The 26,727-nt window shown below is 52.9% G+C and overlaps 1 protein-coding gene across 3 annotated transcripts; it reads left to right on the top strand.

Annotated features, from left to right (window-relative positions):
- MTHFSD (methenyltetrahydrofolate synthetase domain containing) lies at window positions 1–25,799 on the top strand. 3 transcript variants are annotated; one of them, XM_013056950.2, is made up of 9 exons: window positions 1–76; window positions 2,224–2,574; window positions 3,747–3,850; window positions 5,171–5,284; window positions 9,326–9,439; window positions 12,098–12,188; window positions 14,878–14,990; window positions 15,257–15,382; window positions 24,341–25,799. In XM_013056950.2, exons 3-9 carry the CDS (start codon window positions 3,788–3,790, stop codon window positions 24,848–24,850), a joined length of 1,131 nt encoding a protein of 376 aa, XP_012912404.1. In that variant the 5' UTR covers window positions 1–76; window positions 2,224–2,574; window positions 3,747–3,787; the 3' UTR covers window positions 24,851–25,799. The 3 variants fall into 3 exon arrangements, with proteins under 3 accessions (XP_012912404.1, XP_004753914.1, XP_004753915.1); XM_004753857.3 differs by lacking the exon at window positions 2,224–2,574 and having other exon boundaries at window positions 7–76; XM_004753858.3 differs by lacking the exons at window positions 2,224–2,574; window positions 5,171–5,284 and adding an exon at window positions 5,025–5,138 and having other exon boundaries at window positions 55–76.
- Window positions 25,800–26,727: the final 928 nt, after the last annotated feature.

The raw sequence follows: 26,727 nt of genomic DNA, 5'->3' as shown, positions 1-26,727 counted from the left end.
GATGACGTCACTCCGCGCCGGATTTGGTTAGTGGAGTCGTCGCTCACTGACTGCGTCGTCATGGCGCGGAAGCCGGGTAAGGGGCCGCGGGAGAGGCGGGCGGGGACCCCCGTGAGGGACAGGCGGGGGACGGGTGCGGGAGGGCCGCCGCGGACCCACAGAGGGGCCGCCGGGTGAGGGGTCACCGCGTGAGGGGTCACCGCGTGAGGGGCCACCAGGGACCCACCTGAGGGGCCGCCGGGTGAGGGGCCGCCGGGTGAGGGGCCGCCGGGGACCCACCGAGGGGCCGCCGCGGACGGGCCGGGGCGGAGCGGGAACACCGGACAGGCGGGCGGGGGACGCGGAGCGATCAGAGCGGGGCTCGGGGGTCCGGCGGCCGGCGGTCTCGGACCCTGGTGCCGGCAGAGCGGGGACACGGGCGGAAGAGGGAGGGCTGCTTGCCGAGCGCGTGGGCCGCGTGCCGGTCGCGGCCGGTCACGCCCGCCACCTGCGAGTCCCGCACTGGCGTCCGCACGGGGCCGCGGGGAGACCGGGGCTCGCGGCTGGTGGCCGCTCAGTCACTGTCCCCTGAAGCGCTGTGCCCGGCCCTGCCCGCGTGCCGGGAGCGTCGGTGCCGCCAGGCTCGGAGAGGAGCCTCGGGGGTGGGCGCGGGCTTGCTTGGCAGAGACGGAGCCCGGTACGGAGCCGGGGCCGGGCAGAGTCCGGCGGAGCCGGTCCGGCGACACGGGCGCGCGCGTCTGGCCTCCCCGGCTGGCGGCCGTGCGACGTGCGGACGGACAGACCCGCCGGGGCCGGCCGAGCGCAGCCGAGGTGGGCGGGGGAGGGAGACCTGGGTGACCCGACGCAGCTCCGCGTTGGGGGAGGTGAACGGGCATCGACCGACAGGGCCGGGGCACCGCACCCGAGTCTGTGTCGCCTTTTATTATCTCGCGGATTTCCCGTGCTCTGTAACTTTTCCAAGGGCCGGGACCTGCCCTATTACCACCCGCCCCCCGGTGCGCCCCCGGTCGGCATCGCTTTCTAAAGGGGAGTCGCGCAGATGCTCGCGGTTGGTGGGTTCTGCAGAGCGAGGGTCCCAACCCCTTGCACTACTCGTGCCCCACACAGCGTCCTGCACGGTGTTGGGAACGTTGTGGCGCCCACGGGTGTTAGTGAAAGTGGTAAATAACCCCGTAGTTGGGCCAGCGTAATTGTGTTTAAAAAGAAGGGTGCTCTGGTTGCTAAAGGGGGCACTCAGCCCCTCCGGGGTGGGGTGTGTCGGGAGACCGGGGGGAGAGGACGCACCAAGGCCGGACAGGCAGAAAGAGGAGGGCAGGTGTGTGGAAGCGGGGACAGCAGCGCCGGAGCCACATTTTGAATCCACCGCGAGGAGGGACGGCGGTGAGGCTGAAGTGGGCAGCTGGGCGTGGTAGGCCAGAGCTCCCTGTGACCCTGTGACGGAGGGATCCCCAGGCAGTGGACCGGGAGGGGAGGGGAGGACTTCCTGGAGGTGGTGCTGAAACGGAGCCCTGAAGAGTGAGTTTGTCGAAGGGACAAAGAGCCGAGCAGGTTTGGCAGCAGACGCGTTCCGTGCTGGGGTCCCGGGGGAACGCACAGCCAAGTGGACACTGCTGTCAGCCTGCTCCGGCTGCGCCTTACAGACGCGCGTTCCCGAAGCACCCCCAAACCGCGGTTTTCACTTGGGAGGTGGCGTAGCACTGCCAGGGGCAGGGAGCTCCAGAAGTGTTAGTGGTGGGCTCCAGGGGCTCTGGGGCAGGGCTGCCCCCCGAGCAGAGGAGATGTAGGCCCAGCCCCAGGGCGTAGGCAGCGGAAGCCTTCAGCTGTTGGCCGGTGTGCCCCAGAACTGCACGTGGAGGGTAACACCGGGAGGTAAACGGGCGGGTGGCAAAGCGCATGTCAGTAACAACACCGGAAGCCAGCTACTGCCTTCAGAAGGGGCTTCCTGAGTGAATTTTGGCCTGTCCTTGTGACGGAGTACCGGGCAGCCTCAGGAAGGGCACAGCCGCGGGCGGATCTGCAAGGCGGCTGGCGGGAACAGCAGCGTGCAGGGCAGTGTGTGCCGCGCAGCGCACCTCACTAGGGAGAGGGCTTGACAGCCAGGGTCTCTGTGCGCCCAGGGACCTGGAGAAGAATTCGTGAGGAGAAAGGCGCGCGCTGCCCGATTGCCCGGGGGTGCCGGCAACAAGGAGAGGGCTTGTCAGCAGTGTCTCTGCTTGTTTGCAGAGTCCGCGCATGGAAAAGGAGCTTTCACAATGGAACTGACTGACGTGATTCGAGGCCATACAGTTGAGAAATGTCTGGTTGAGAAGCCAGCTGCCCGCCCCACCGCACCACCCATCCCGGTGGTTCCCAGCTGTCTCCGGACCTGGGCTGCTCCCGTGGGTCACTTTTCAATATCCAGCCCTCTTTTAAGGGAGACTGAGGACCTGTGAGGTCAGACCTGCCCCTCCCCCCTGCTCAGACGGTGAGAGGTGCCCCAGCCACACACAGGGCACGTAGAACCTCACATCTAACTGCAGCGAGCACCTAAGTTCCCTGGAAAGAAGAGGTCGGCTTTCACTGCCCGCTTCGGAGGTGCGCATTCCCTGAGCCCCGTGCATGTGTGTCCCTCCGGTGACTTGCAGATGGCACTGGGTGGGTCGCATTCCTCGTCGCCAGCAGTTAGGGAAAGTTGGTGTTGAGAGTTCACCAGTGAGTGAGATGTCTTCACGGGGAGTTCCTTGCCTCACGCTTCTCATTGCCGGCCGCGCGACAAGTCTGTATGAAGACAGCTCAAGTAGGTAAAGTGATATGAAGCAGACTTCACAGTTCAGTTGTCCTTTGGAGGATATCCTTTAGGATCAATAGAAATGAAAATTCAGTCAGTATTTTTTTAAATATGTCTTTGTGAAGGTGCTGGCTTTGTTTTTTATCTAACTGGAAGCTGCTTTTTATGGTTCTCGACTCTTAAGAGGAACACACGGCTAATGTACATTTCATTAAAACTGTTGGAATCCAATAACAAAAGAGTGCTTGTCGACACAAAGCGTGCTTCCGAAGTTGGGTGTAGAGGAAGAACTTGCTGTACTAATGAGGGAGGTTGTAATCAATAACCCAAAATAGTAGGTGGTTTGCAAAGCATGTAGGCTTAAGGCAGGTTTTCTGGGTTCACAGTCTGCACACACAAATCATACCTGCATCAAAACTGATTAGAGGGGCACCTGGGCTCAGTGGGTTAAAGCTTCTGTCTCCAGCTCAGGTCATGATCTCAGGGTCCTGGGATCAAGCCCCACATCGGGCTCTCTGCTCAGCAGGGAGCCTGCTTCCTCCTCTCTCTCTCTCTGCCTGCCTCCCTGCCTACTTGTAATCTCTCTTGTCAAATAAATAAATAAAATCTTAAAAAAAACCAGCTGCTTAGAGCGAGGATTGCAGTGCCTTGACTGAACACAATGTGCGTTTCTGGGCAAGAACTGAGGAAAACCGGGGTACGTGGCTCGCTTCGCATTTTGTTCTGCTGCTGCAGGCCAGTAGAGCTAGAGCTAGGGTCAACACCTGGATTATATTGAATTTGCTCTGGTTTTGGACTTCATGTTGTGAGTTTATCACTAACCCCGATTTTTTGCCGCAGAGCTGAGAAGCCCTGGATTGGTGTGGCGTGACGGAACACTGTGGGCGCCGCTGGGGCAGGCACCCAACAGCCCCTGGCCCGGGCATGCGGCCGGACTCCTTTCTGCCACATTAACTAGTTCCACTCTTTGTTGCTGCAGGTGTTTCCAAACAGGACATTCGTCAGCAGATTTGGGACTACATGGAATCACAAAATTTAGCTGATTTTCCCCGGCCTGTTCATCACAGAATTCCCAACTTCAAGGTACTGAAGCATTCCTCAGCACTCAGAGGGAAAACACACTGTTCCTAAATGAGAGAGTTCGTAGCGCAGTTACTGTCCGGGCTCATGGCGGATCCGATTTGGGGGCACAGTGGGCAGCAGTGCAGAATTCACACCACTGGCCTGCATGTCCTTTGTGTTTTGAGATGTCCCTCATCTGGGTTCCTTAGTCCTCACTCATGGCCTCTTGCCATTCTGTGCAGGGTTGGCGGGTTGGTCGTGTCTTGCCATGAGGTGACGCTGCAGCTACTGTTGTTGGGGCCTTTTTCTCAAAGTTCGCTCCCTTAAGAACAGCAAGGAATGATGCCCTCTGAGAGGGGGGCCTGGGCCAGCGCCTTTCGAAAGAAGGCAGCCTTGCCGGTTCCTGATAGATGATTCAGGCCTCAGTTTCCCCACTGTTCAGAAAGAAGATAGTCACAGGTGTCTGTTTATGACACTGTTCACAGGAAATAAGTTTGCTTGAATGTGCAAACATACACCGCTCATAATTTCAGCATGCGTGTTTTTCACAGGAAAACCACGGGATTTTTGAAAATACACTGATGACTCTATCAGGCCCAAAGGATGTGTGGCTCATTTACTCGCCATCATCCCCCATTCTGGCTGGACTTGGTCTCCCATGCCTGGCTTCTTGGGAACAAGCTCCCACCCTTCTCTGGTTCTCAGCTGAGCTGGTTCTGAGGCCATCCTGTACCTTTGAAAAACTGTTCTTTTTGGGTGTTTTTATTGCTTCTTTGTTTTGCTTTGGTGCTTGTTATCCCCGGGAGGGAAGTGTACATGAAGTATAGGGAAAAGAGAAAGGTGCACAGAATCAGTAAAAAATGTCTAGAAAGGGAGTTCCGGGCTACTGGTCATGCACTTAGGGTTTAGGCAGTTACTACACATGTGTGTTCATTTTGTGAAAATTCATCAGACTATATACTTTCTACACTTTTTTGGAATATATGCTTTAGTGTGGTTAAAAATAAATTGGAGCTAGCTTTCTCAGCCACTTTCTACCCTGCTTTCCCACACTTCTCCGGGCGATGCTGAGATCTTGTCTCAGACTTCATGCGCCCCACCTGCCTGGGTGAGATGCTAGACCAATCTGCTCCTGCGTGTCGTGGCCCAGGATCGTGCTGTCTTGTCAGTAACATGCGATCGCGTTTGAAAACAGGAGGCCTCCCGTGCTGCCGAGCATTTCCCACGCTTGCAGGCGTTCAAAGTGGCCAGAACTATTAAAGTCAATCCTGATGCTCCCCAGACCAATGCTCGCTTCTTCGTCCTCGACGTAAGTGCAACTCTGTCTCTTTGCCTAACTAGGGCTCTTACCTGGCTTGCCAAAACATCAGAGAACTAGAGGTTTTTGCCAGAGCACAGGAAGTTAAAGTGGACCCCGATAAGCCACTGGAAGGCGTTCGGCTGCTGGCGCTGCAGGTAATCCCGCTCCCTGAGCCGCTGTCCTGGCCGCTGATAAAACACATCCTCCCGGTGGCTGGCACATGTGTGCGGCTTACATACTTAGGCTTGTGCTTCCGACTCTCTTCCAGACAGAACAGACCCCTGGAGTGGTTTTTTCTAGGAACAATCCAGAACTCTCTGATTTGTCAGAAGTCATGAATGTTCCTAAATTCAGAGATAAAGGACGTTCACAATGATGACCTTGAGGCAGTCTTTAGTCTGATGTGCTTCCTTCGCATTTAGTCTGATGTGCTTTCCTCAGGGAAAGGTTGTGTTTATTTCCTTTTGCTGCTTTAATATTATAATTCTTTGAGATGTGATAATCCATGAGTAAGAAATATGATGGAATCCCCAAAAATCTATTGATGAGAACAGTGTTTCCTAACTTACATACATAGGCCCCTGCTCGAGGGGGGAAAAAAACCTCCCCCAGGGTTGCTTTAAATTCAGTAAATTTTTTTTTTAACTTTAATTTTTAAAAAATTTTTAAAGATTATTTATTTATTTATTTGACAGAGATCGCAAGTAGGCAGAGAGGCGGGCGGGGTGGGGGGGAGCAGGCTCTGCACTGAGCAGAGAGCCCGATGTGGGGCTGGATCCCAGGACCCTGAGATCATGACCTGAACCGAAGGCAGAGGCTTAACCCACTGGGCTAACCAGGTGCCCCTAAATTCACTAAATTTAATAAGTATAATCAGAAAACTTGGTATAAAAGTTTACATGTTTGTAGCTCTGATGCAGCTGTAAAACCACGATAAACCCGTAAGTTAAATAGAAACTACGAGCAGCAGCATCCGTTGTCCGCACTGAGTGACGCCGACAGCTGCTGCTGCTCTGCTGAGACACCTTGCTGTCGGTGGTGGGCATCCAGATCTTTGGAATTTCTCCTTAGTGGCCACGCCTGTGTGGCCAGTCCACTCTCCCACCGTTCCCGCGAGGCCTCGGTCGCACAGCGCACCTTGCAGCCTGTGTGGAGAAGGGAATGCCAGGAAGCGATTTTACAGGGAACGGGGCGGGTGTGCGTGTAGGGGTCCTCCTCTCCTTCTTTCAAGGCTTGCGTGTCGGGGATCATTCTGTTAGCTGATTGCAGTCCAGCCCCAGAGGAGCCTCCCATTCAGGCCCTACTGGAAGCCTTCCCTCTTGCCAGCTGTATTTTCCCAGTCAGTGGTTCACCTGAATGAACTAGAGGAGATAATGGCAGCGGAGAAGAGCCCGAAGTGAGTGGTCGCCTTGTGCGAAGACAAAGCCCTGTGGAAACAGTGCACTCCGTTGTCTCATTTAATTCAGCCAACAACCCTGTAGGAGTGATCTCTGTTCCCAGATGACGTGGAATAAGCTAGACCCAGAGAGGTCAAGTGGCCTGGCCAAGTCCCCTGTTCAGAACAGGTGAAGCCGGGATTCCAACCCACACGGACTCCAGAGCCGGCTCTCTGCGTTTATGAGGTTCTTACCTGTCAGCCCATCAGAGCACGGATCAAAGCCTTGGGTGTGTTGGAGATTAGTCAAGACAGCCTGTAGCAGGAGCACGGCCGGGTAGCAAGATGGACTAGCGGGGCCTTCACTGTCTCTTTTATTCAGGGGCAGGAAAGCCAAGCTTTGAGAATCTGTGGTAGTACAGGCTCTCTGGTGGGCACAGGCATATAGTGGTGAAAAAGACAAGAAGACGTATGTGGTCTCTGTGCCCTAGACTACACCTGAGTATAGGCAGGGATCCTGATGCACATGGCCACAGTCCATGCCTGGGGACACAGTGGCCTGTGCTTGGGGATATACAGTTTCCCAGACCTTCAATAGGTTTCTAGAGTTTTTTTTTTTTTAAGACTTTATTGTTTTCTTTTTTTAAGATTTTTTTAAAATTAAAATTTAAATTTTTTAAATTTAATTTTTATTTATTTATTTGACAGAGACACAGTGAGAGAGGGAACACAAGCAAGGGGAGTATGAGAGGGAGAAGCAGGTTTCCCACTGAGCAGGGAGCCTGATGCGGGGCTCAGTCCCAGCACCCTGAGATCATGACCTGAGCCGAAGGTAGACACTTAACGGCCTAGCCACCCAGGCGCCGCTCCCCCCTTTTTTTGAGAGCGAGAGTGCGTGTGTGCACAAGGCAAAGGGAGAGGGAGAAGCAGACCCCCTGCTGAACAGGAAGCCTGATGTGGGGCTTGTTTCTCAGATCCCAGGATCATGACCTGAGCCAGAGGCAGACGCTTAATCAACTGAGCCACTCTCTGAAGTTTTTTTTAATAAACACCCTAATGGTGCCTTAAGAACCACTGCAGGTCAACATTTGCCAACCCTGGTTGCACATTGGTACCACCCAGGGAACTTAGAAAATTATCTGTTGCTGATGGTCAGGTCCTGAATCAGATGCTCTGGGTGGGTGTGCACTCCCACTCCCCAGGTGATTCTAAAGTATAAGCAGCTTCCAGAAAAGAGGGAGTGACCATGGGACGCCTGGGTGGCTCAGTTGGTTAAGCAGCTGCCTTCAGCTCAGGTCATGATCCCAGCGTCCTGGGATCGAGTCCCACATCAGGCTCCTTGCTCCGCAGGGAGCCTGCTTCTCCCTCTGACTCTGCCTTCCACTCTGTCTGCCTGTGCTTGCTCTCGCTCACTCTCTGATAAATAAATAAATAAAATCTTAAAAAAAAAAAAAGAGGGAGTGACCAGGATAATGTGCAGTACACCAGAATCTTCAGACTGTGAATGAATCCAAACCTCTTTCACACTCCTCAGGAAAAGAGCATGTGGTCATGACCTGTGTTGAAATATTTCTTCTCTCACGGCTTTAAGTAAGCCAGCCTTTGATTTTACAGGTCCTAGATTGGTCTCAGGCTGTCATCTTTTGCACAAAACTAAAATATACTCTTTTTACAGATTAGATTTTATAAATTTTACAATTACCTCATGGCCTGCCCTGGCATAATCTGCAGAGATGCCTGTGGCAGTGGCTCTGGAACTTTCCTGGGCATCAGAATCACCTGGCAAGCTTGTGAAAGCAGATTGCTGTGCCTGCCCCCAAGCTTCTGGTCATTTCTCACAGGTGCCCAGGGGCTGCAGTTGCTGGCCAGAGACCTGCACTTTGCAAGTCCTCACTCTGGGACTCAGAACAAGGTGTTTGGGGACTAAATAGAAGAAAGGGGACTGTGGACTCCGGTTAATACAAAATATCTACTCTCATGAGTACTAATCTCTGACGCTGGAACTTTTTGAACAGCAAACTGGTCGTGAAGGCTTGAGACGTAATGCAGGTTTCAAATGGGGGCGCCTGGGGGGCTCAGTGGGTTGAGCATCTGCCTTCAGCTCAGGTCGTGATCCTGGGGTCCTGGGATCGAGTCCCACAGCCGGTTCCTTGCTCTGTGGGAAGTCTCCTCCTCCCTCCTCCTGTGCCCCTCCCCCTGTTCCTGTTCTCTCTGAGTAAATAGAGAAAGTCTTAAAAAACAAAACATTGTAACTATAGTGTGTGATGCTGGGAGTGGAGGACACAGGAAAGTCCTGGCGGAGTCCTAATGAGAACAGGCCTTCATTTGGATTTACTTGTCATTTTGGCCTGTAGTGTTTTTGAGTGCAAGTAAAGTAGAATTCGGGAGTTTGACGACTCACTGCCTCTTCATCCTAAGTGGGTAGGGTAGTGGCCCTGAGTAAGATGGACCGCCGTGCACTATTTAGTTGGGTTTGCAAAGGAATCATTTCCTTGGCACACACCAAAAGATGCCAATAATAGGGCGCCTGGGTGGCTCAGTGGGTTAAGCCACTGCCTTCGGCTCAGGTCATGATCCCAGGGTCCTGGGATCGAGTCCCACATCCGGCTCTCTGCTCAGCAGGGAGCCTGCTTCTCCCCCTCTCTCTCTCTGCCTGCCTCTCTACCTACTTGTAATCTCTGTCAAATAAATAAATAAATTCTTAAAAAAAAAAAAAAAGATGCCAATAATAGTAATTTGTTTTTGCTCCTGAAATGCTATCATATGCAATAAAATTTTCTATGTCTAATTTTGTAATTTATTGATTATCTTTTTTTAAAAGAGCAAAAAAACATTGTTGGTCCCAACACCACGACTGAGAATGGGGTTATTTAATAAGATCACACCACCTCCCGGGGCAACGAAAGACATCTTGAGAAAATGTGCCACCTCTCAGGTAAGTGCAGGAGGCCGCCTCACCACAGGAGAGCACGGTTGTCAGCCGCGACTTCTGGTGAGTTAGAGTAGGTGAAATACACCACAAAATCGAAATTCGTTTTTCACAAAGCCAGAGGAGTGGAGATGGGAAAGTGTTCAGCAGGCCTGTCAGTGAAGGAGCCAAGGAGAAAACCGTGAGGGCGTGTCTTCCGTCTGAGTCACCCACTTTCTCTTTTGTCCCAAGTTAGCAGATTGTGCCCTATTAAATTCCCCATTAAAATGAAAAGTTTTGTGGTGCTCTGGTGCCTTCTGGGGTTAACCTGTGCCATGGTCTGGTGATTCATAGCATTTTCTTAAGTGCCACCAGAGCAGTTGGGGACTCAGGAATTTCCAGAATACTGGGACTGGAAATCACCTCGCCGGTTCTGAGTAATGGCTTTAGTAATTCAGTTCTGTGGTCTTCTTGAGTGTTCACAATGTGGTAAAACTGAAGTTTGTAGATGCTACATTAGGGTGCCCCGTGGGGGGATTTGTCCTGTATCTTGCAGATAAAGAAATAGAATTTGGTGACTTTTTTCACACTCCTAGAATAGACCGCAGGTCATTTGATTTCTGATCTATTAGGAATTAAAAATAGGACATCGAGATACTCCTTTTTAAAAAAGATTTTCCACTTAGGTCTGATATTTAAAAATTGTATGTTTATATTGTTATTTATTGATAACCTTTTTCCAAAAATACAGATTGCTACAGCTTTCAAAAGTGTGTGTGATAAAGTAAAACAGTAAAATATATGTAGAAAAAAGTGCGAATGGAAAATTAGAAAAATAAGACAGTCACGGTTCTGGTCGGTGTTCAGAAACACAAACTGTGTGATCGCGTGCGGTGGGCCACCCGGGCCGCACACGGGAGCTGACATTTCCCGGAGCCGGCAGGGAGTGTGGGGAGCGGCTCACGAGTCGTAGGTTTCGGAAGTACCAGCGCGCCCCACCCTGGGGTGGTTGAGGTCCAGGTCAGACGTGTCTGAGGGCCCGTCACAGGGGCCTGTGTCAGCCGCACTCATCTGTGTCGCCCTTACAGCATCCTCTCCGAAAGGCGGACACCGTGGTGTGTGTTGGCAGCAGTTCCCTGCAGTGCGCCGGCGCCAGCTGGTCCCTTAAACGGACCCCCGCAAGTGTGGCCAGGCCTCCGGGAGAGCCAGGCCAGCTCTCCTGCCTGAACTTCACTAAGGGTTCCACAGCAGAGTTCGGGCTCCATCGGCACATAAGATACAGGAACCTGAACAGGACATTTCCGTTTTCTTGATGGCACGGGGAGAGGCTCTTAGGATCACGTCTGTGTGCAGGTGTGGGTCCTGGTGCAATCACTATATCATTATTCACTCTGCCAGAGCTTAGTGGCAGAAACACTGTCCGCGTGCGGGTCAACTCTAGGAGACTCAGACGCGGCCTTACTTTTTGGCAGAGAAATCTCTGAATTTGTCCCTTTACAGCCTTTGCCTCCGGCACGTCTCAGCTGCCTTTGTGATCTTGGTGTTTTGTGTTTATTCTCTAACCCAAGAGTCTTCCAGCAGCCGCCTCCACGGGCACACAGAAATGTTTGTCAGCTGAGTTTTTGTTGAATCGAACCGGACTTTGGGGAACCAGGTTGCTCACGCGCTGTCCGGCCGGCAGAGCAGGTGAAGCTGACTTGGAGGGAGGAGGAAGTCTGATGGACAGTTTTGACACGGGTTTCTGCTCACCAAGGCTGCCAGGCACCACGCCCTTTAAAACAGGGCTGAGGATGTGGGTGGGCCTTCCCACCGTGGGGCACAGTGGGCTGGTGACTGGTGGCTCCTGAGAGGCCCCAGACCAGCTCTGTGTACTGGTCCCATAAGTGCCTTGTCATGTACTTGTAGACGAGGCATTATACTCTATGCGGTGACCCTCCCGTGCTGGGCAGAGGTCTGTACAGGGGCCTGATTTGGCTCTTCGATTGACCTGTATTTCTTGTTATCTGAGACTCGTGACCGTATCAGCCTCCCTACTCTGTAAATACAAGCCTCCATTCGTTAGTGTAAACATGTGTACTTTTGGTACATTTTGGCTGAAACAGTCATATTTTGGAAGTGAAGATGCTACATTTGAAAGTAATAGCCCCAGTATTTTATATGTAATCTGTCCCACACATTAACTGCCCACGTCTTCTGTGCTAAAACTCACTACCTCCGTGATCTCCTTGCCTCCCAGTGCCAGTCTGACGGGGCAGCAGCAGGTGACAGCTCTGCCTTAGAGGTGAAGAAACGGAAGGTCACCTTCCTCCTCTCGAGGTCACAGGGCTAAGGGGGACCTGGACCCGGTTCTCCGTGACTCCTGTGCCTCTGGTCTAACCGCTGTGCTCTTCTGCCGCGTGGGAAGAAATGATTTGCTCAGTATTGTAAACTTAACATCTTACTCATTTGTGCTCTCAGTTCCAAGTGGGATCTCTCCTGCGGAAGAAATTTGGGGAAATTATCCTACGATGGTTTCTGAACCAAGGTCTTCCTAAATACCGCTTCCATGCTGCATGCTCGCTGTCGGGCGAGTTTGCTTCTCGCAGGAGGTTGACCCAGACCCTGAGTGCGCCTCGCCCGTGAACCGCGAGGTGGGACAGCTGCTCGCTGCCCAGGAAGCATTCAGGCCCCCATCTGTGTCCACAGGGCGTGAGGAGCTACAGCACTCCCGTGGGCTTGGATTCCAGGGTCCTTGTGGACTTGGTTGTGGTGGGGTCCGTTGCTGTTTCTGAAAAAGGTAAGATTAAAATCAGAAACTCCTTGAGGTGACCTCAGCTTCACACTCTGCCGTGTGTTCATCTTTTAAACACCGACGGTAAGTAATTTCAGTTTTCTGGACACACGTCTGTCCTCTGAAGCCACTGTATCTCTCATTCATCTTGAAAAATTAACTCGGTTCCTCACACTCAGTACCTTCACGGGATCGCCATGTTTCTTAGCAGGAAACATAAAGTCAGCCCCTCTCTCTTTGGGTGGTGAGAGAGACTTCCTCTAATCTTGAGCTGCCTGGAACCGGAGCTGGGTTTACTTATAGTCCGTCAGTAGATAATGGAAAGACATTGCTTCTGTTAGCCTCTGGGCAAACAGGGTGTCCTGAGCCTGCCTGGGGAGGCTGCGCCGCTCAGGCAGGTGAAGCGGAAGGGTGTCCCATGCTGCTGTCTGCCATCTGCCCTCTGCCAAGCCGCCTGGGGGACTTGGGCCCCTGTGGTTCCCCTGGGACCTCTGGCTCCTCTGATGCTCTACCCCAGTCCCGGCTCAGTGCTCTCAGGAGACGGTCTGGTTATGCTGCTGCTTATGCTGCCCCGGGCTCAGTGGCTTCCAGGACGGGTCAGCTGGTCACAGACCGGGTTCGCACAATGTGGTTGTGCCCCCTGCTGGGAAGGCGCTCCCTTTGCTCCTTCCCTCCAGGAGGGACAGACTCTTCCAAGACGCCCGTCCTTAAAACTGCCCCTTGGAAATTAACCAGCTAAAGCCCAGATCTTCCTTAAAGAGACGTTTCCAACAGTTTGCGAGAGATGCTCTTAAGTCATTCGTTCCAAACCCTGAGCATCATATTTTTAAATGTTGACCTTTGATGCCTTCACCTGGAACATACAGTGTTTGCCGGCTCTCGCAGTAGAACGTGAGACGCTGTAGCGCAGTGTGCTTGCTCTCCCCGTGCTCCCAGTTACAACACTTCAGCTGTGTCATCAGGAATGGGTTCCCAGGAGCACATGTTTCCTGGGTGCCTACTGTGGGCCAGGTGTCAGGCCAAGGTGGTGTCTGTCTTGAGCCCACAGTGCCCGGAAGAGCAGACGCAGCAGCTGGACCCTGGTGTGGTGTGCTGGTGCTACACACCGAAGTCAGCACTGACGCTGGGGAGATGGGGTCAGAAGAGTCACCCTCTTCCCAAATGCCCAGTGTCGGCGTTTGCTTGTGTCGACACACATGTCCTGCGTTCTGTGTGTGGGTCATGTTTGTCCTGGTTCTGTTTTTCCAGGAGAGGCAGCAGCACGTACAGCACTCTGTGCCCTGCTAGATGACGCCCATCCATTGGGCACTTAAGATGTCGCCAAGGTTTGGTTTTGGCTTTCCCCTTGCAGATCCCACTAAAGTGAGGTGTAGTCTTGTGGTAGACTTTCTGTGTGCCTTCGAGAGCCATGCATGGCATAACTCGAGCAGAGAACTGTCGAACCGAAGTGCGGACTTGAAATCTTGGTGGCAGTTACTGAACAACCTGCGGTGAGGTGGCCTGCCTCCCATCCCCAGCACCGTACCTCACCTCTCCCTACGCCCTCTGCGTAGCTAGAATCATCAGACTTCCATGTTGACCGACCCAGTAGTGAGCAGTGGTAGATCATAGGCCGTCTGAGTGGCCTTTAATGGTGAGGGAAGGTGGTCATTACTCACTTTTGCCGCTTACAGCCTGCCTCTGCGCACTGTTCTGTCCTTGGTCGTTTCCGCGCTGTCTTTCTCACGGTTATTGGCTCGCATGGTTGTAGGTTGGTAGTCGCAGAAGTAGGACGACAGAGGAGAATGTCCGAAAGAGGCTCGGGCAGCGATGCCCTTGGTGGGAATGCTGATGCGGATGTTAAGCGGAAGTTAGAATTTCGGCAGTGTCGTGGGCTTCCTGATGTGGGGTACATCGGCTCTTGTGGGAGCCAGGGCTACTGCCATGTTCCCGTCTTGCTGCTTTCTTACCTGCTCTGTAGCTTCTCATGCACCTTCAGCTCAGCTTCTGCAGGCCCCCTCAGGAGTCCTCAGTATGGGACTAGCTCTGCCGACCCGGCCCTCTTCCAGGGACTGCTGGACTTTTCAAAAGACAAGGTGATGTCCTCTTGAAATACGTATCCCTGATTTTAGTTTTTATTTCCTCTCCAGGATAAATTGATTTAAAAGGTTTTGGTTTTAGTGGGAATTTGTTCCTTAATCTTTTTAAAAACTAATCTTGCGGGGCGCCTGGGTAGCCCAGGCATTAAGCGTCTGCCTTCAGCTCACAGCATGATCCTGGAGTCCTGGCATCGAGCCCTGTGTCAGGCTTCCTGCTCGGCGGGAGCCTGCTTCCCCTCTGTCACTCCCCCTGCTTGTGTGCCTCTCTCACTTCTCTCTCTCTGTCAAATAAATAAATAAATAAATAAATAAAATCTTTTTAAAAAACCAAGCTACTATTCATTGCTTTTAAATGTGAGTTCTGCTCACATTAACGCAGGTTCCGTTGCCTTTTGTAACACAACTGAAAGGCTCAAGCTTGGCATCACCGTGTGCTGCTGACCCCTGTATGTGTGCAGCGTCGGTGTGCCCCCAGGCCCCGCTGTTGAGGGCTCCCTGTGGGCTTTCTATGGAAGTTTCTATGGAGGTGCCAGGGACATTGAGTCCAAATTTCTGTTTCCACTACAACCTGATGAAACATTTCCTCCTGAAATACCGATGCTCTGTGTGTCTCTTAGGCTGGAGAATTGGGAAGGGAGAAGGTTACGCTGATCTGGAATATGCCATGATGGTGTCGATGGGAGCAGTCAGCCAGGGGACGCCTGTGGTCACCATCGTCCATGACTGCCAGGTGCTGCCCATGGACAGGCGAAGCGGAGCTACTGCCATACCCCCGAGAGAGCGGGCGGGGAGGGGAGGAGACAGACACACAGGGACAGACTGGTGTCTGCCTTCATTCCACGTCTGCTGGGACTGGTGGTATTGGCAGAGCTGGCGCTGTCTGGCAGTGAAGCCTTACCCCGTGAGGCTGCTGAGCCCTGCGCTTCTGCCGTGCGGCGCAGTGAGCACAGGATCCACATTCCCCGTTAGCTCCCTCACCCACTTCTGTCTGACCAGGTCGTCGACATACCTGAAGCGCTGCTCGAGGACCACGACCTAACAGTGGACTACATTCTCACTCCGACGAGAGTCATTGCCACGGGGTGTGAGCGCCCAAAGCCGACGGGAATCATATGGTCCAAGGTGGGTCCTGGGGCCAGCAGTGGCCTATAGCTCGGAGGCGTCTCCTCTTGTGTGGTATTCTTTGGCAGCTGTCCCTAGGCCCAGCATGTCTGTGCATTAGAATCACCCGTAAGCTTTTGAAAACTCAGCTCCTGCATCATAGTCTCCAGACATGGGCCCAAGAATCTCCTTTGCAAACCTGTGGGATTCTGATAAGCAGCCAGGTTCCAGGTCTCCTGTGGCAAGACAGCAGTTCTCGATGGCAGAAGGAACAGTCCACTCAGGACCAGTGCCATGACACACTACTGGCCAGCGGGTTTCACCTCTGAGAGCTGTGTCCCGCCATCCTGGCCACGGCAACCTGCTGTCTAATCAGCTTTCCCATTCTAAGTCCAGCTTGTCTTGCCGTGACCTGGGTCGCCGGGCAGTACCCACAGCCTCCGTAACCCGGTACCTTTGCGACTTCATCTGCGGAACAGTCACAAGCATGCGTGACAGTAGTCTACAGAGGGAGTCCTGTCGCAGAGGCCCACCTGTGGGAAACGGAGAGTCGTGCTTCATCTGGATTGAAGCTGTTGCTCGTGTCTTCCGTTCCTTCAACCCCAATCATCAGAGCTGGAAAAGAGCCTTCCCTTGGCCATGGAAAACCAGTCACATACACCTCTGAGATGGGCAACAAAGTGAAACACCACGGCACAGTGGGCCTTTCCCACAGATGCCACAGGCAGGTGGTTTTGGGCTGCCTGGGGCCTGTGCCCCTTCTAGGTTAGTCCCGAGAAAAGCAGAGGAGGAGCGTGCATGGCCTAGAAGCGAAGGGACGGGTCTCTCTGAGTGCAGGCGAGTGTCCGGGGAAGGCAGTGGCACCCTGTGTGAATATTCACATGCCCCTTGGTGTCTTTCAGAAGTTGGGTTCACCTTGGAATTTGGGTCCACAGCTTCCAGGTGGAGGCTGCTCCACCGGTCAGAGGAGCGAAGTGACATTTGCTCACAGCTGAGAGGACAGGTTTGGGGAAGCCACACAAGGGGCTAGTCGCAGTGAGGCTGCAGGTTCCTCAGGGGCCAGCACTTCATACACGAGGGCCGACTGTAGCTCACCTTAGGAAGACGTCGTGTGGTCTCTCCAGGAAGAGAGAGAAAGATGTGCTGCTTTGGGGAATAGCCATGGTTACATCCCGCTAATTTTAACAAAAAACAGCAACAGATGATCTTATAGGTCATGTCAGGTGAGGAGACTCGTGTGTGAGAGGAAACCACATGAACCGGAGGGACCAGCGACACGGCTGGTCACCCTGTGTGCAGCCTCTCGGGGCCCGCGCTGTTTGTTGCCATGCCAACCGTCTCATCCTTTTCCTGGAACACCTCATTGCTAGTGAGGCCTAGGCAAGAATTACAAACTTTTAAAATTTTCTCATTTCTCATCTTGGGGTCCTGGGTTCTTTGTTCTTCCAACCCTGGGCCTCCTTTTGCATGAATCATGGGAAAGCAGCGACTTTCTCCGGCCCCTGGGGCTTCTGTTCCGGCCTTGCTGTGTGTGCAGCCAGAGCGAGTTTTCCTCGAGACTGGGAAAACCATCCCTGGATTCCACTGAAGATCTGGGGAGGGGCGGGGGCAGTTCGGTGCCGGGCTATGGTACTCTTTTGTATGGAGTCTTGATAGCATTGACGTATTCTTCTGTGGTTTTCTACCCATAGACATCATTGTGTAGGTATTAGAGTCCCAGAATTTGCTTCTTGTGTATTTCGTTGGAACATATGGCATCACTGTTCCTTCTAAACACTGTAGATGCCTCAGATGAGGGCTGTGAAACACATACGGAATGTGATATATTTTTAACTCGTTCCTACTACACAAAGGTTGTGCAACGCTTGACTCCCTGGCCTTTGTCCCACATTCTCAGGGATGTGCATGGTGTCCCCGTGTGGGGACCAGGCTGCTATCGATTCCGCTGTCGGCTGTAGCTACTTCCAACAGATAGCTTCCTTGGCCCACCACCTGCTTTTCTCTGCTTGTGCCTTGTGGTTTTAAAGATGGGGACCAGGTGATCAGTGGTTTAGAGTGAGCTTAGAAGCCGCAGCAACACGTCTCAGTCACTTTATCTGTGACCTTGGAACACCCTCTGCAAGCCCCCCGTTTGTTAGATTATCTGTGAGGTGGGGTGTTGTCAGTGCTGACCTCACAGGTTGTACCTGCAAAGTGCCTGCTGAACTTGGCCATTTTTGCTGTTGGGGCCATCACAGGTGTGACATGCAAGTAGGTAAGTGTGAGAAATGTCCCTGGACACTGTCGCTGCGGGCAGAATCCTTGGTTACCCTCTGAGTGGTTTACTGAGCCAAGGTGGGGCCTTGCCCGTGTCTCCATGGCACTGTGTTGTCACCGTGTGCCCTTTACTGCCTCTCAGTGAGGGAGAAAAAGACTTTCCTTCCAGAAGGTGTGTCTGCTCTGTTCATGCGGGGTCCTCCTTTCCTTTGGGTGAGCCGTCTGCTGTGCACTGGGTGACCTGTAGAGCTCTGGGGGACTTGGCCATGTCTGAGCTACAAGGCCACATGACTGTCCCACTTGAGAACCTAGCGCTCCCTGAGCTCCGCTCCCCGCTCCAATCCAGCAGGTCAGCAGGGCTGCCCTGGCAACAGGAAGCGCTTTCCCCAGGATCTCTGCCAGGCTGGTGCATGGTGTGAGAGACCTGGCCGTGGGTTGGGTCTTAACCCTCTGGGCAGCACTTCCAGCCCAGGCAGTCGCTATGTCTCTGGGACAGTAACCCGATGTCCCCGCTTGTCGACAGCCATGTGGAAGGTGATCTGCAGTGGCTCAGAGGCCATTGGCCTGCATCCCTCAGCTCTGGCAGGAGTCCACTGACGGTGGCCCAAGTCCTCGCAGCCAGCTTCCAGCAGCTCCCCGCGGTCAGTCAGTTCCAGGTCTGTGAGGTGTCGGGAGTCACGGCGGAGCAGCGAAGCACCTGCTTGGGAGCCTGGCTGCCTGCCGGACCCACACGAGCTCCTGGAAGGCAGCGGCAGGATGGAGCCGTCTGCGTGGGCAAGGCCCCAGGCTTTCCCTCACACTGCGGTCCCCTCACATGGCCCCACTGGGCTGAGCCTCTGGACAGCCGAGCCCCATACCTCTTTTACTGCTTTCTGCTGAGCTAGAATGAGGCAGGGAGAAGGTGTAAGACTTGCTTCAAGAATTCCCTGGAGATGTGGTCGAGCAGCGGGGTGTGGCCGCAGCTCCGAGAGAGCCAGGGCACCCCTGAGACTGTTCCTTGCCACCAAGGCCACAGATGGAAGGATGGCTTCCCAACCCCCTTGCTCCCCACAGTAAGTGGAAGAGGTACCATCACTGATTACAGAGGAGAGCAGTGGGGCACCACTGACCAAAACCTGGATGTCTGCCTTCCTCAGTTACTCTCTGAGGAAGTGGGGTTCTGGCAGGTTCATTCCTTTGTGTGCAGACTCAGAGAAGCGACTTGGGGCACCCACCGCCGTGGGGAGGGACTTTCCCACGTGGTCACCAGGCCCTGGTGATTGACTTGTTGAGAACAACAGATGCCTTGAGGAAAAGGGCTTGGACAAAGGACCTCTGAGAAATGGCCATTCTCGGACCTTGATGCTTGCTCTCCGAGCCCGTATAGCAGCGTTGTTGTCTGGAAATGACAGCCAGAGGTGAGCTGACGCCTACCCACACCTGGGCCAGCAAGTTAGAGCGGCCGATACTTCTGTTTGAAAAGATATGCTGTTTTTGACCCAATAATTGAACTTCTAGGAAGCTGTCCTAGAGAAATACTTAAAAATTTAGATAAGAGATACATGAGTACCCAGCATAATGTGATGCCTGAAAGTGTTCTGACCCGATAGTTTAAGTGCAGAGAGCCTTTTTTGAGAGTATTTAATGGCATGAGAAAGCATTGATGGTATAATAAATACTAAGTGGAAAAACCACAGAGTATGAATTTATACATGTTTTGGTATATTATTTTATATTCGTTATGCTAAAACATGTATAGAGAAATGATGGAGGGGTGCCAGGGTGGCTCAGTCAGTTAAGCATCGCCTCTTGATTTCAGCTCAGGTCAGGACCGCAGAGTGATGGGATGGAGGTCCCCTGGGCTGTGTTCCGGGGTGGCGCTTGCTGGTGGGGTGGCGCTTGCTGGGATTCTCTCCCCTGTCCCTATATCCCTCCCCCCACCAAAAGAACAAGCAGGTGAAGTGTATCCGAACATTAACAGCAGTTCTCTCTGCAAGCTGGGATTTCAGATTTCTTTTCATTGTTTTCTAAATTTCCCACAAAAAGAATACTTTTTAGTAGTCAACACTAGTCAGTAGGAAAGCAGGACATTTGAAACCATTCCCCAAGGGCAGCCTTCCACCCAGGCGTGTTTGCGTCGGGTTCCACAAGGAGCCTCTGTTCTCTGCATACTCCTAACTGGTAAAAACGAGAAGCCAGGATGGAAGATGGTTAAACGTGTACCAGCTCTTAGAAGTCATGGGCTCGTGCATGGCGGTGACATAGGACTATCCAAGCTGCGTGTGCCAGGCCCATGCCTGAGTGTGAGGTGGGCTGCGCAGGCTGCTCGTCCCCCGTGGCTGACACTTGGTGTGGAACTGAGCCTCGAGCTGCCGGGCATGAACTCGTCCCACACTTGGCCCTGAGCTGGCCCAGCAGGAGGGGACCTTACTGCTCCAGTGGGCCTGTCTGTTATGCTGCCCCTGCCCTCTGGAGAGCTTCAGGCAGGCAGGAGCTGGCGTTTGCAGCTGGAAGCTGGTGTCTTGTGGTGACAAAGGTTTTGAAGTCATCATGTATACCAGGAAGTAAAGGGTTTTTCTTTTTCTTTCTTTTAAGATTTTATTTGTTTATTTGACAGACAGCGATCACAGGTAGGCAGAGAGGCAGGCAGAGAGAGAGGAGGAAGCAGGCTCCCTGCTGAGCAGAGAGCCCCATGTGGGGCTCGATCCCAGGACCCTGGGATCGTGACCCGAGCGGAAGGCAGAGGGTTAACCCACTGAGCCACCCAGGCGCCCCTAAACAGTTCTTCTTAGTAACTTCCATGGCCACTTCCAATAGAACCATCGCCCTGATGGTGCGCATGGTCTGAAGCAATGGTGGTGTGTGGTCATTGCCCTGCTGGTCCTTCAGCACCACAGTCAAAGCATAATTCTAAAGGACTAATGTCATAGGGGCTTTTTAGTAAGTGACACGTGTGACCAACTATGTGCAAAAAGTTGTCTTAAATGAGTCCTGTTGTCATTAAGAGATGCTCTAACTGGAAAGCAAACACATGCTGCCCAGGCTTGAATGGCATCTGGATGACGGTGCGTTCAGTGGCTCTCCTGCAGGCTTACTCTAGAGAATGATTTCGCCTTGGTCATTTGAAAGTGCTGGATCTAAGAGCATTTTCACTCAGTGAATGATAAGCACTAGTCTCACGCAAGACAACTAATAATTTTGGTGAAAGTTCTGTTTCACATTAGAAATACTAACGGTGTTCCTGGTTTTTTGCCGGCAGCTGCTCAAGCATGTCCTGACATTTTAGAATGATAGGGATTCTAGATATCATCCCTCCCAGTCTCTGAATCTTCTGGTCAAGTAAAGCGAGAGCCAGGAAAGGCAACAGGTTCAAGATTATGAAGCCGGTGGGTAGTGGAGGCAAGATTAGGGCCGGAGTCTCATCCTGGGTTGGCCACGGGTGCCTTGAGAGTGAGATTCCTGCTGTGTACTGCAGTTAGCTTGTATTTCCAGGGAATAGGATTTTTCATTTAATCTTTAAAGAGAATGTATATTTATAAATGACATCTGTAAGTGTAAGAGAAGCGTGGTTGTAGCATATTAAAAAATCATATTTCATCTGTTACTATGGAATGGAATAGTTACAGAAAAGCAGAAGTAGTTCTTTTATGTTTGATTAACAGGCAGGATCTTTCATTTCACAGGGCACACTTACAGAAGGTAACAAATGTTCCTAATTGCTAGCCAGGAAAAACAGCGCGGCCCTGCCGTGGGCCGTCCTGAGCGTGAAGCCAGCCCGTTCAGTTGGGGCACAGAGGCCTCTGTGTCAGCGGAGGGAGCGGCGTCGGCCCCAGCCACTCCGCAGAGAGCACAGACATGGCAAACAGCTGGGAAAGTGGCGAAAGCCACATTGTGGACAGGGAGGTTTTTCCATTTAGAACTTGTGGGCACAGAAGCATGAGCTGACATTAAGCTTTGTCATTCCTTACCCAGAAAACATCCTGCTCTTGAGATGAGCAGTTTTACGTAAAAGTGACGCATTTGGCCATTTCCATTTCTAAAGATGAGTCTGTGTGTGCGTGTGTGTGTGGCGGTGCTGTAGACTTAGTTCATAATCTGTGCTTGGTTAAATCGTTTTGTTGTTCAGCTGATTACAGTTTGTCCGTGGGCCAGCTCGGGATAGAGTAGCCGCCTGTGCTGTGCAGAGAAGGACGTATTTTTGCTCCCCACGCCACGCGGTAGATGTCTGCTGGGAGAGTGGAGCCTTGCCCCCTGGGCTGGGTTTCCTGAGAACACTAGCTTTGGCCCGAGGGAGCCCCGTGGTTCCACCCGGCAGAAACACATGGGAGTTTTAGTACTTAGGGCGGTCGCCCAGGCAAGAGAGCTGCGGGTGGGGACCGGAGGAGGCGAGGCGTCTGCCAGGGTTTTGGTCTTGCTGCTCTTGCCTGCTGGTGTCACAGCGGAGGGACATTCCGTTTTTCCGTAAGAGAATGTAGTCACGTTTCCTCTGATTGTAATGGCAATTTTAAATTTGATCATCCTTTCTAATTACTAGATCCTAGTAACTTAAGACATCCTTAAGAATCTCATTATGACCATTTTAGGGGCAGCCGGATGGCTTAGTCAGTTAAGCATCCCATTCTAGGTCTCAGCTCAGGTCTTAGTCTCAGGGTTGTGAGTTGGAGCCCGGAGCTGGGCTCCATGTTGGGCATGGAGCTTACTTAAAACAAAAAAGAATCTAATTATGACCAGTTTAAATCTGTTTTGAAATAACTCTGAAAGGACACAGGAATCTGAACTCTTGAAGAAGGTGGAATTGGGGTGTGGGCTGGAGATTGTTTGGCTAGACTTAGGTCATTTTTAGGATTCTTTGGGACCAGAGCCTCTCAGGGTACTGGCCCGTGAGCTTAGTCATCTTTGGATGAGTCAGTTCAAAAGAATTGCAGAGAGTCAAGTGGAAGAAAACTTCCTTTTGCTTAGCAAAGAGTTGTTACATCTCCTGCACATTTCCATGGTGGAGACATGGTTTCTGTTTGTTTCTCTGCGTCTCAATAATGGGGAACATTAGAAGGAGTAGGTCTTTCTTTGACCAGTCCTTGGCATCTGGGCATCTGTGTGCTACTCTGAAGACCCCAGTAGACAAGTGCCACCTTCAGAGGCTTCTGACATGGCCGTGCTGGGAGCAGGGGCACTGTCCATTTGGAGAGGGCTCGGAGCCAGGGGGGGAAGGCTGTGATAAGGTGGAGAGGGTCGTCCACTTAGTGCTAGGAGAGAGAACCAGGTACTGTATTAATGAGGATCAGGAGCCTTAACATTTGTGAGAAGGTACTGGAATCGACTGTTTTTAGGTGTTTAAGTTTCTCTGGCTCTTCCTCTGAATCACTGATCTTTCACTTGGGGCCTGTGTGCCTCTTGTGGTTTGGGGATCTCTGAGCAGAGTTCGGGAAATTGCACCCAGAATTGCTGGGGACTCGCTCCCGGGGACGAGCCGGAGCTTCTGCAGAGGTCTCTGACTCTCTGGCAAGGGTAAGAACCATTACTCCAGTTACAGATGGTGCAGAGAACAAGAACCCTGTTATTCGTTAAGCTCTTTGTTTTTAGACGGAAGTTTCACCTGTCTAACTCCTGTGCTGATCTGTATTCTGACGTAGCCATGTTTGTGGGAAGTCCGGTGTTTGGACCATTGCCCGCCTCTTAGTAATTGGCCATTCATAGAGTTTGTGCCCTAATGAAGGGCAGAAAGCATCTCTGAAAAATGAGGATTGCTAAGAAGGACTAAAATGGTGCGTTGCTGTGTCTTTTCTGCCATGCGATTCCTCAAGTGACAGAAGACCGGTTCTGCCCGGGCTCCACTCTCCTGGTTCAGCCTAACACACAGGGCCATGCCATGTACGGCGGCTGCACCGGGCTGGGACCGTCAGCCTGCACACTGCAAGCTGGGTCCGGGCAGTCCCTGTGCACGCAGGCCCCACTTGTCAATCCCAGTTCTCAAGGACCAGGAACCACCTCATGTTTTGAGGTTCTTCTACCACCTCATTTGTTGCAGGTTCCCAAAAAGCCAACATTTCCTTCGTATAGGAATTCCATGCATCGAGACGTAACGTTTTTTGGAGTGTTAGCTGGTAGCTAGATGACCTGTTGCTGGAAAGCATTTTCCAACGTGGTGTTCTATTTCAGATCTGCCTTGTTTCTGCATTTCCAGTGACACCTTGAGAGGCTTGGTCCCTGAGAAATGCTCCTCCAGTGGAGGTGGGGAGAAGGAGGAGGCCTGGGTGGCTCGTTGAAGACCCTTCCCACCCAAGGCATCAGTTGGGAGGACAGGGCAGGCGGCAGAAACCCCCGTTATTCTGGAGGTCAACCAGGTGCACTGCCCCTTGTGGCCGGGGAGCCTCCTTCCAGTAACGTCGCTTACTGTCCCTTCTGCATAGGAGGCCTTTGGTTTCCTGCTTCCTGGGCCTCTAGGAGGATAAAGAAAACCATTCCCTCTGCCAGCTGCCGTGGCGTGTCAGGCACAGTCCAGAGGAGAGAGTCCAGAGTGGCTCTGGGGATCCCAGATTGACTTAAGCTGGGGCGGTGTGGGGTCAAAGTGACTGATTAAGGCCAAGGGGTCTTGCTTCTCAGAGGGCCATGTTGGACCAGTGGTGCAGCGTGGCAGGCAGACTGCTTGCCTGAGGAAGGCAGAGGCCCCTGTGCGGTCCGAGTTCTCTTCCCTCCTGACCGAGTGTAGACACACGGAGAACAGCTGGAACTGCTTTGCTTTTTCAGATCAGCTCTGAGGTGATGGGGAAAATCCCCATACTCAGAAGCCTTCGTTGCCGAGAGAGGCAGGCTGGGAGAGATGTCACCCTTCAGGACGAGCCCCGGCACCTTCTGGGAACCGGCAGCCAGCAGCCACCTCCCCTGAGTACTGTCAGAAGACACCAGGACCCACAGCAGCCAGAATCCTGTTCCGGGCAGGGGGAGGATGGGCCTTCTAACACCGTTTTCATCGGGAACCTTCCGCGGGGCACCCGAGTGAGTGAGCTGAAGAGAGCCCTCCAAGAACTGGGCACGGTTCCCCAGAGGCTCACGTGGCAGGGGCCACAGCGCAGGGCCTTCCTCCACTACGAGGCCCCCATCTCAGCCCAGCAGGCTGTCTCCTGCTTGCAGGGCCTGCGTCTGGGTGCTGCCACCTTGAAGGTGGCGCTGGCCAGGCCGCAGAGGGCCGGAGACGTGACAGGCAGCTGTGCGGAGGAACCATGCCCTGACCGTCCCTCAGCTGTCTCCGACCTGTGATGTGCTGCCCTGGGCCCTGTGGAACTTAAGGAGCCTGTGCAGCGGGGCTCAGAGCGTTGCCGCGTGAGCCATTTTGTGGCCGGTCCTTTCCAGGACGTGCCAGCCTTCTGTTACTGCCTGGGGCCTGCTGGTGAGAAGGAAGGTAGCCATCGCGCGCTGCCGACTTGTCCAGGCCCGGCTCTGTCTGTGCTTCAGCCTGCCTGTTGGGTATTAGAGCCGCGCTGGTCTCTCTGGGAGCTCAGAGGCCCTGGGGAGCGCAGTGAGTGATGAGCAAGCGGGAGTAGATGTTGGCCACGGTTAGGAGCGCCTGTGCTCTGGCTTTGGGAGGGGGAGCTCGGGGAGCAGGCGCCAGCAGGGATCAGGTCTGAGCGCGCCCAGCTGTCCTTGGAGCCTCGGTCTGGTGTAACTGCAGGGGGAGAGCTCTGTTCATACTGCAGAATCCAAGTTCCCTGGGTGCAAACTGCTGGTCACAGCTCAGTGCTAGTGTCAGCGACGGAGAGCCAGTGTGATGTGCGGGTGGCGGGCAGCTCCCCTCCAGGCCCTCCTCACTTCCCAGCCTCCTGCCGTCTCTGCGTGCACTCCCCGCTCCACGCGATCTCTCGTAGAAGACCCTGGTCATGGAGAGAGCTGTCCCGGCCTTCCTCACAGGCAGGGACAGAAGCGCTCACACCTGTTTGCCCAGGGCCTGAGGTTTCTTGGGGTTTCCCTCCAGGTCTCTGTTCCTAAAAAACAAAACTGGATTTTTGATTTTTAATTTTTGATTTTTGAACGACGCTTTCTTAACAAGTGATTTTGCAGTTGATACAGGACCAAAAGTCAAATGAAGCATTTAAGTGGCAAAATTTTAATTTTTTTTACCAGAGGGTCTTACTGAGCACGTTTTAAGCACAGTCATAGCTCAAGGGGGTATGCCTTGCTCATACTTTCAATAAAACCTCAGAGTACTGTCTCCCTTTGCAGAAGCACTTTGTCATTGGTTTTACGTGAAAATACTGTGCAGATGTCAGAAAGAAAGTCTGCCCTTAGATGGCTCACTACGTGCAGCTCCTTTCCCCAGGCATCGTGAGTAAAGCAAATGGCAGAAATAACTGAAAAACAAGGGGCGCCTGGGGGCATCAGAGGGTTAAGCCTCTGCCTTCCGCTCCAGTCGTGATCTCAGGGTCCTGGGATCGAGCCCCGCATCGGACTCTCTGCTCAGCAGGGAGCCTACTTTCCCATCTCTCTGCCTGCCTCTCTGCCTGCTTGTGATCTCTCTGTCAAATAAATCAATAAAATCTTTAAAAAAACAAACAAACAAACCTGAAAAACAGGCTAGCACCTTTCCTTTGGGCTTTTGGGACCACTTTTCTTTGCCCGAACCATCTCCCCCATGAGCATGGCTGATTTCGTTTTGTCACCCGGCACTTAGCTCAGACATCAAAGCCCGAATCTGGTCATCTAATTCTTTGTTTTTGGGGGGAGGGGGTGTTTGCCTTGATTTTTGTTGTTGTTACTGTTTTCTTCTCATAATTTTTTCCTGCACTTGACATATTCTGGTTTAGTTTTTGTTGACTTTATCATTGATCCTTCACCATTAGAGTGGTACTCCAGGAGATCAGGAAATGAGTCTGTGGCTGTCTTGTTCACCCCGCACTATGCTCCAGCTGTCAGGGCACCTGGCAGGTACACAGCAGCCCAGGAAAAACGGGAGACATGGACGGACAGGTCATCAGAGCCAAGAGAGGGAGGAGCGTTGCCTGATCGCAGCACTGGGAGCACAACCTGTGCCCGACACCAGCCTCCCTCAGGCTGTTGAATCATCCCTCCCATTTAGGCCAACTTGCTTGACTTTGCTGTCCATCTGGACAGATTATTAGCCCAGAATCATCCAGATATAT

The sequence above is a fragment of the Mustela putorius genome, unplaced genomic scaffold (assembly GCF_011764305.1).
Source record: "Mustela putorius furo isolate JIRA1106 unplaced genomic scaffold, ASM1176430v1.1 tig00000174_pilon_pilon_pilon, whole genome shotgun sequence".
Classification (NCBI taxonomy): domain Eukaryota; kingdom Metazoa; phylum Chordata; class Mammalia; order Carnivora; family Mustelidae; genus Mustela; species Mustela putorius.
The sequence above is the reverse complement of the archived record's forward strand: the minus strand, read 5'-3'. Positions and strand labels throughout refer to the sequence as shown.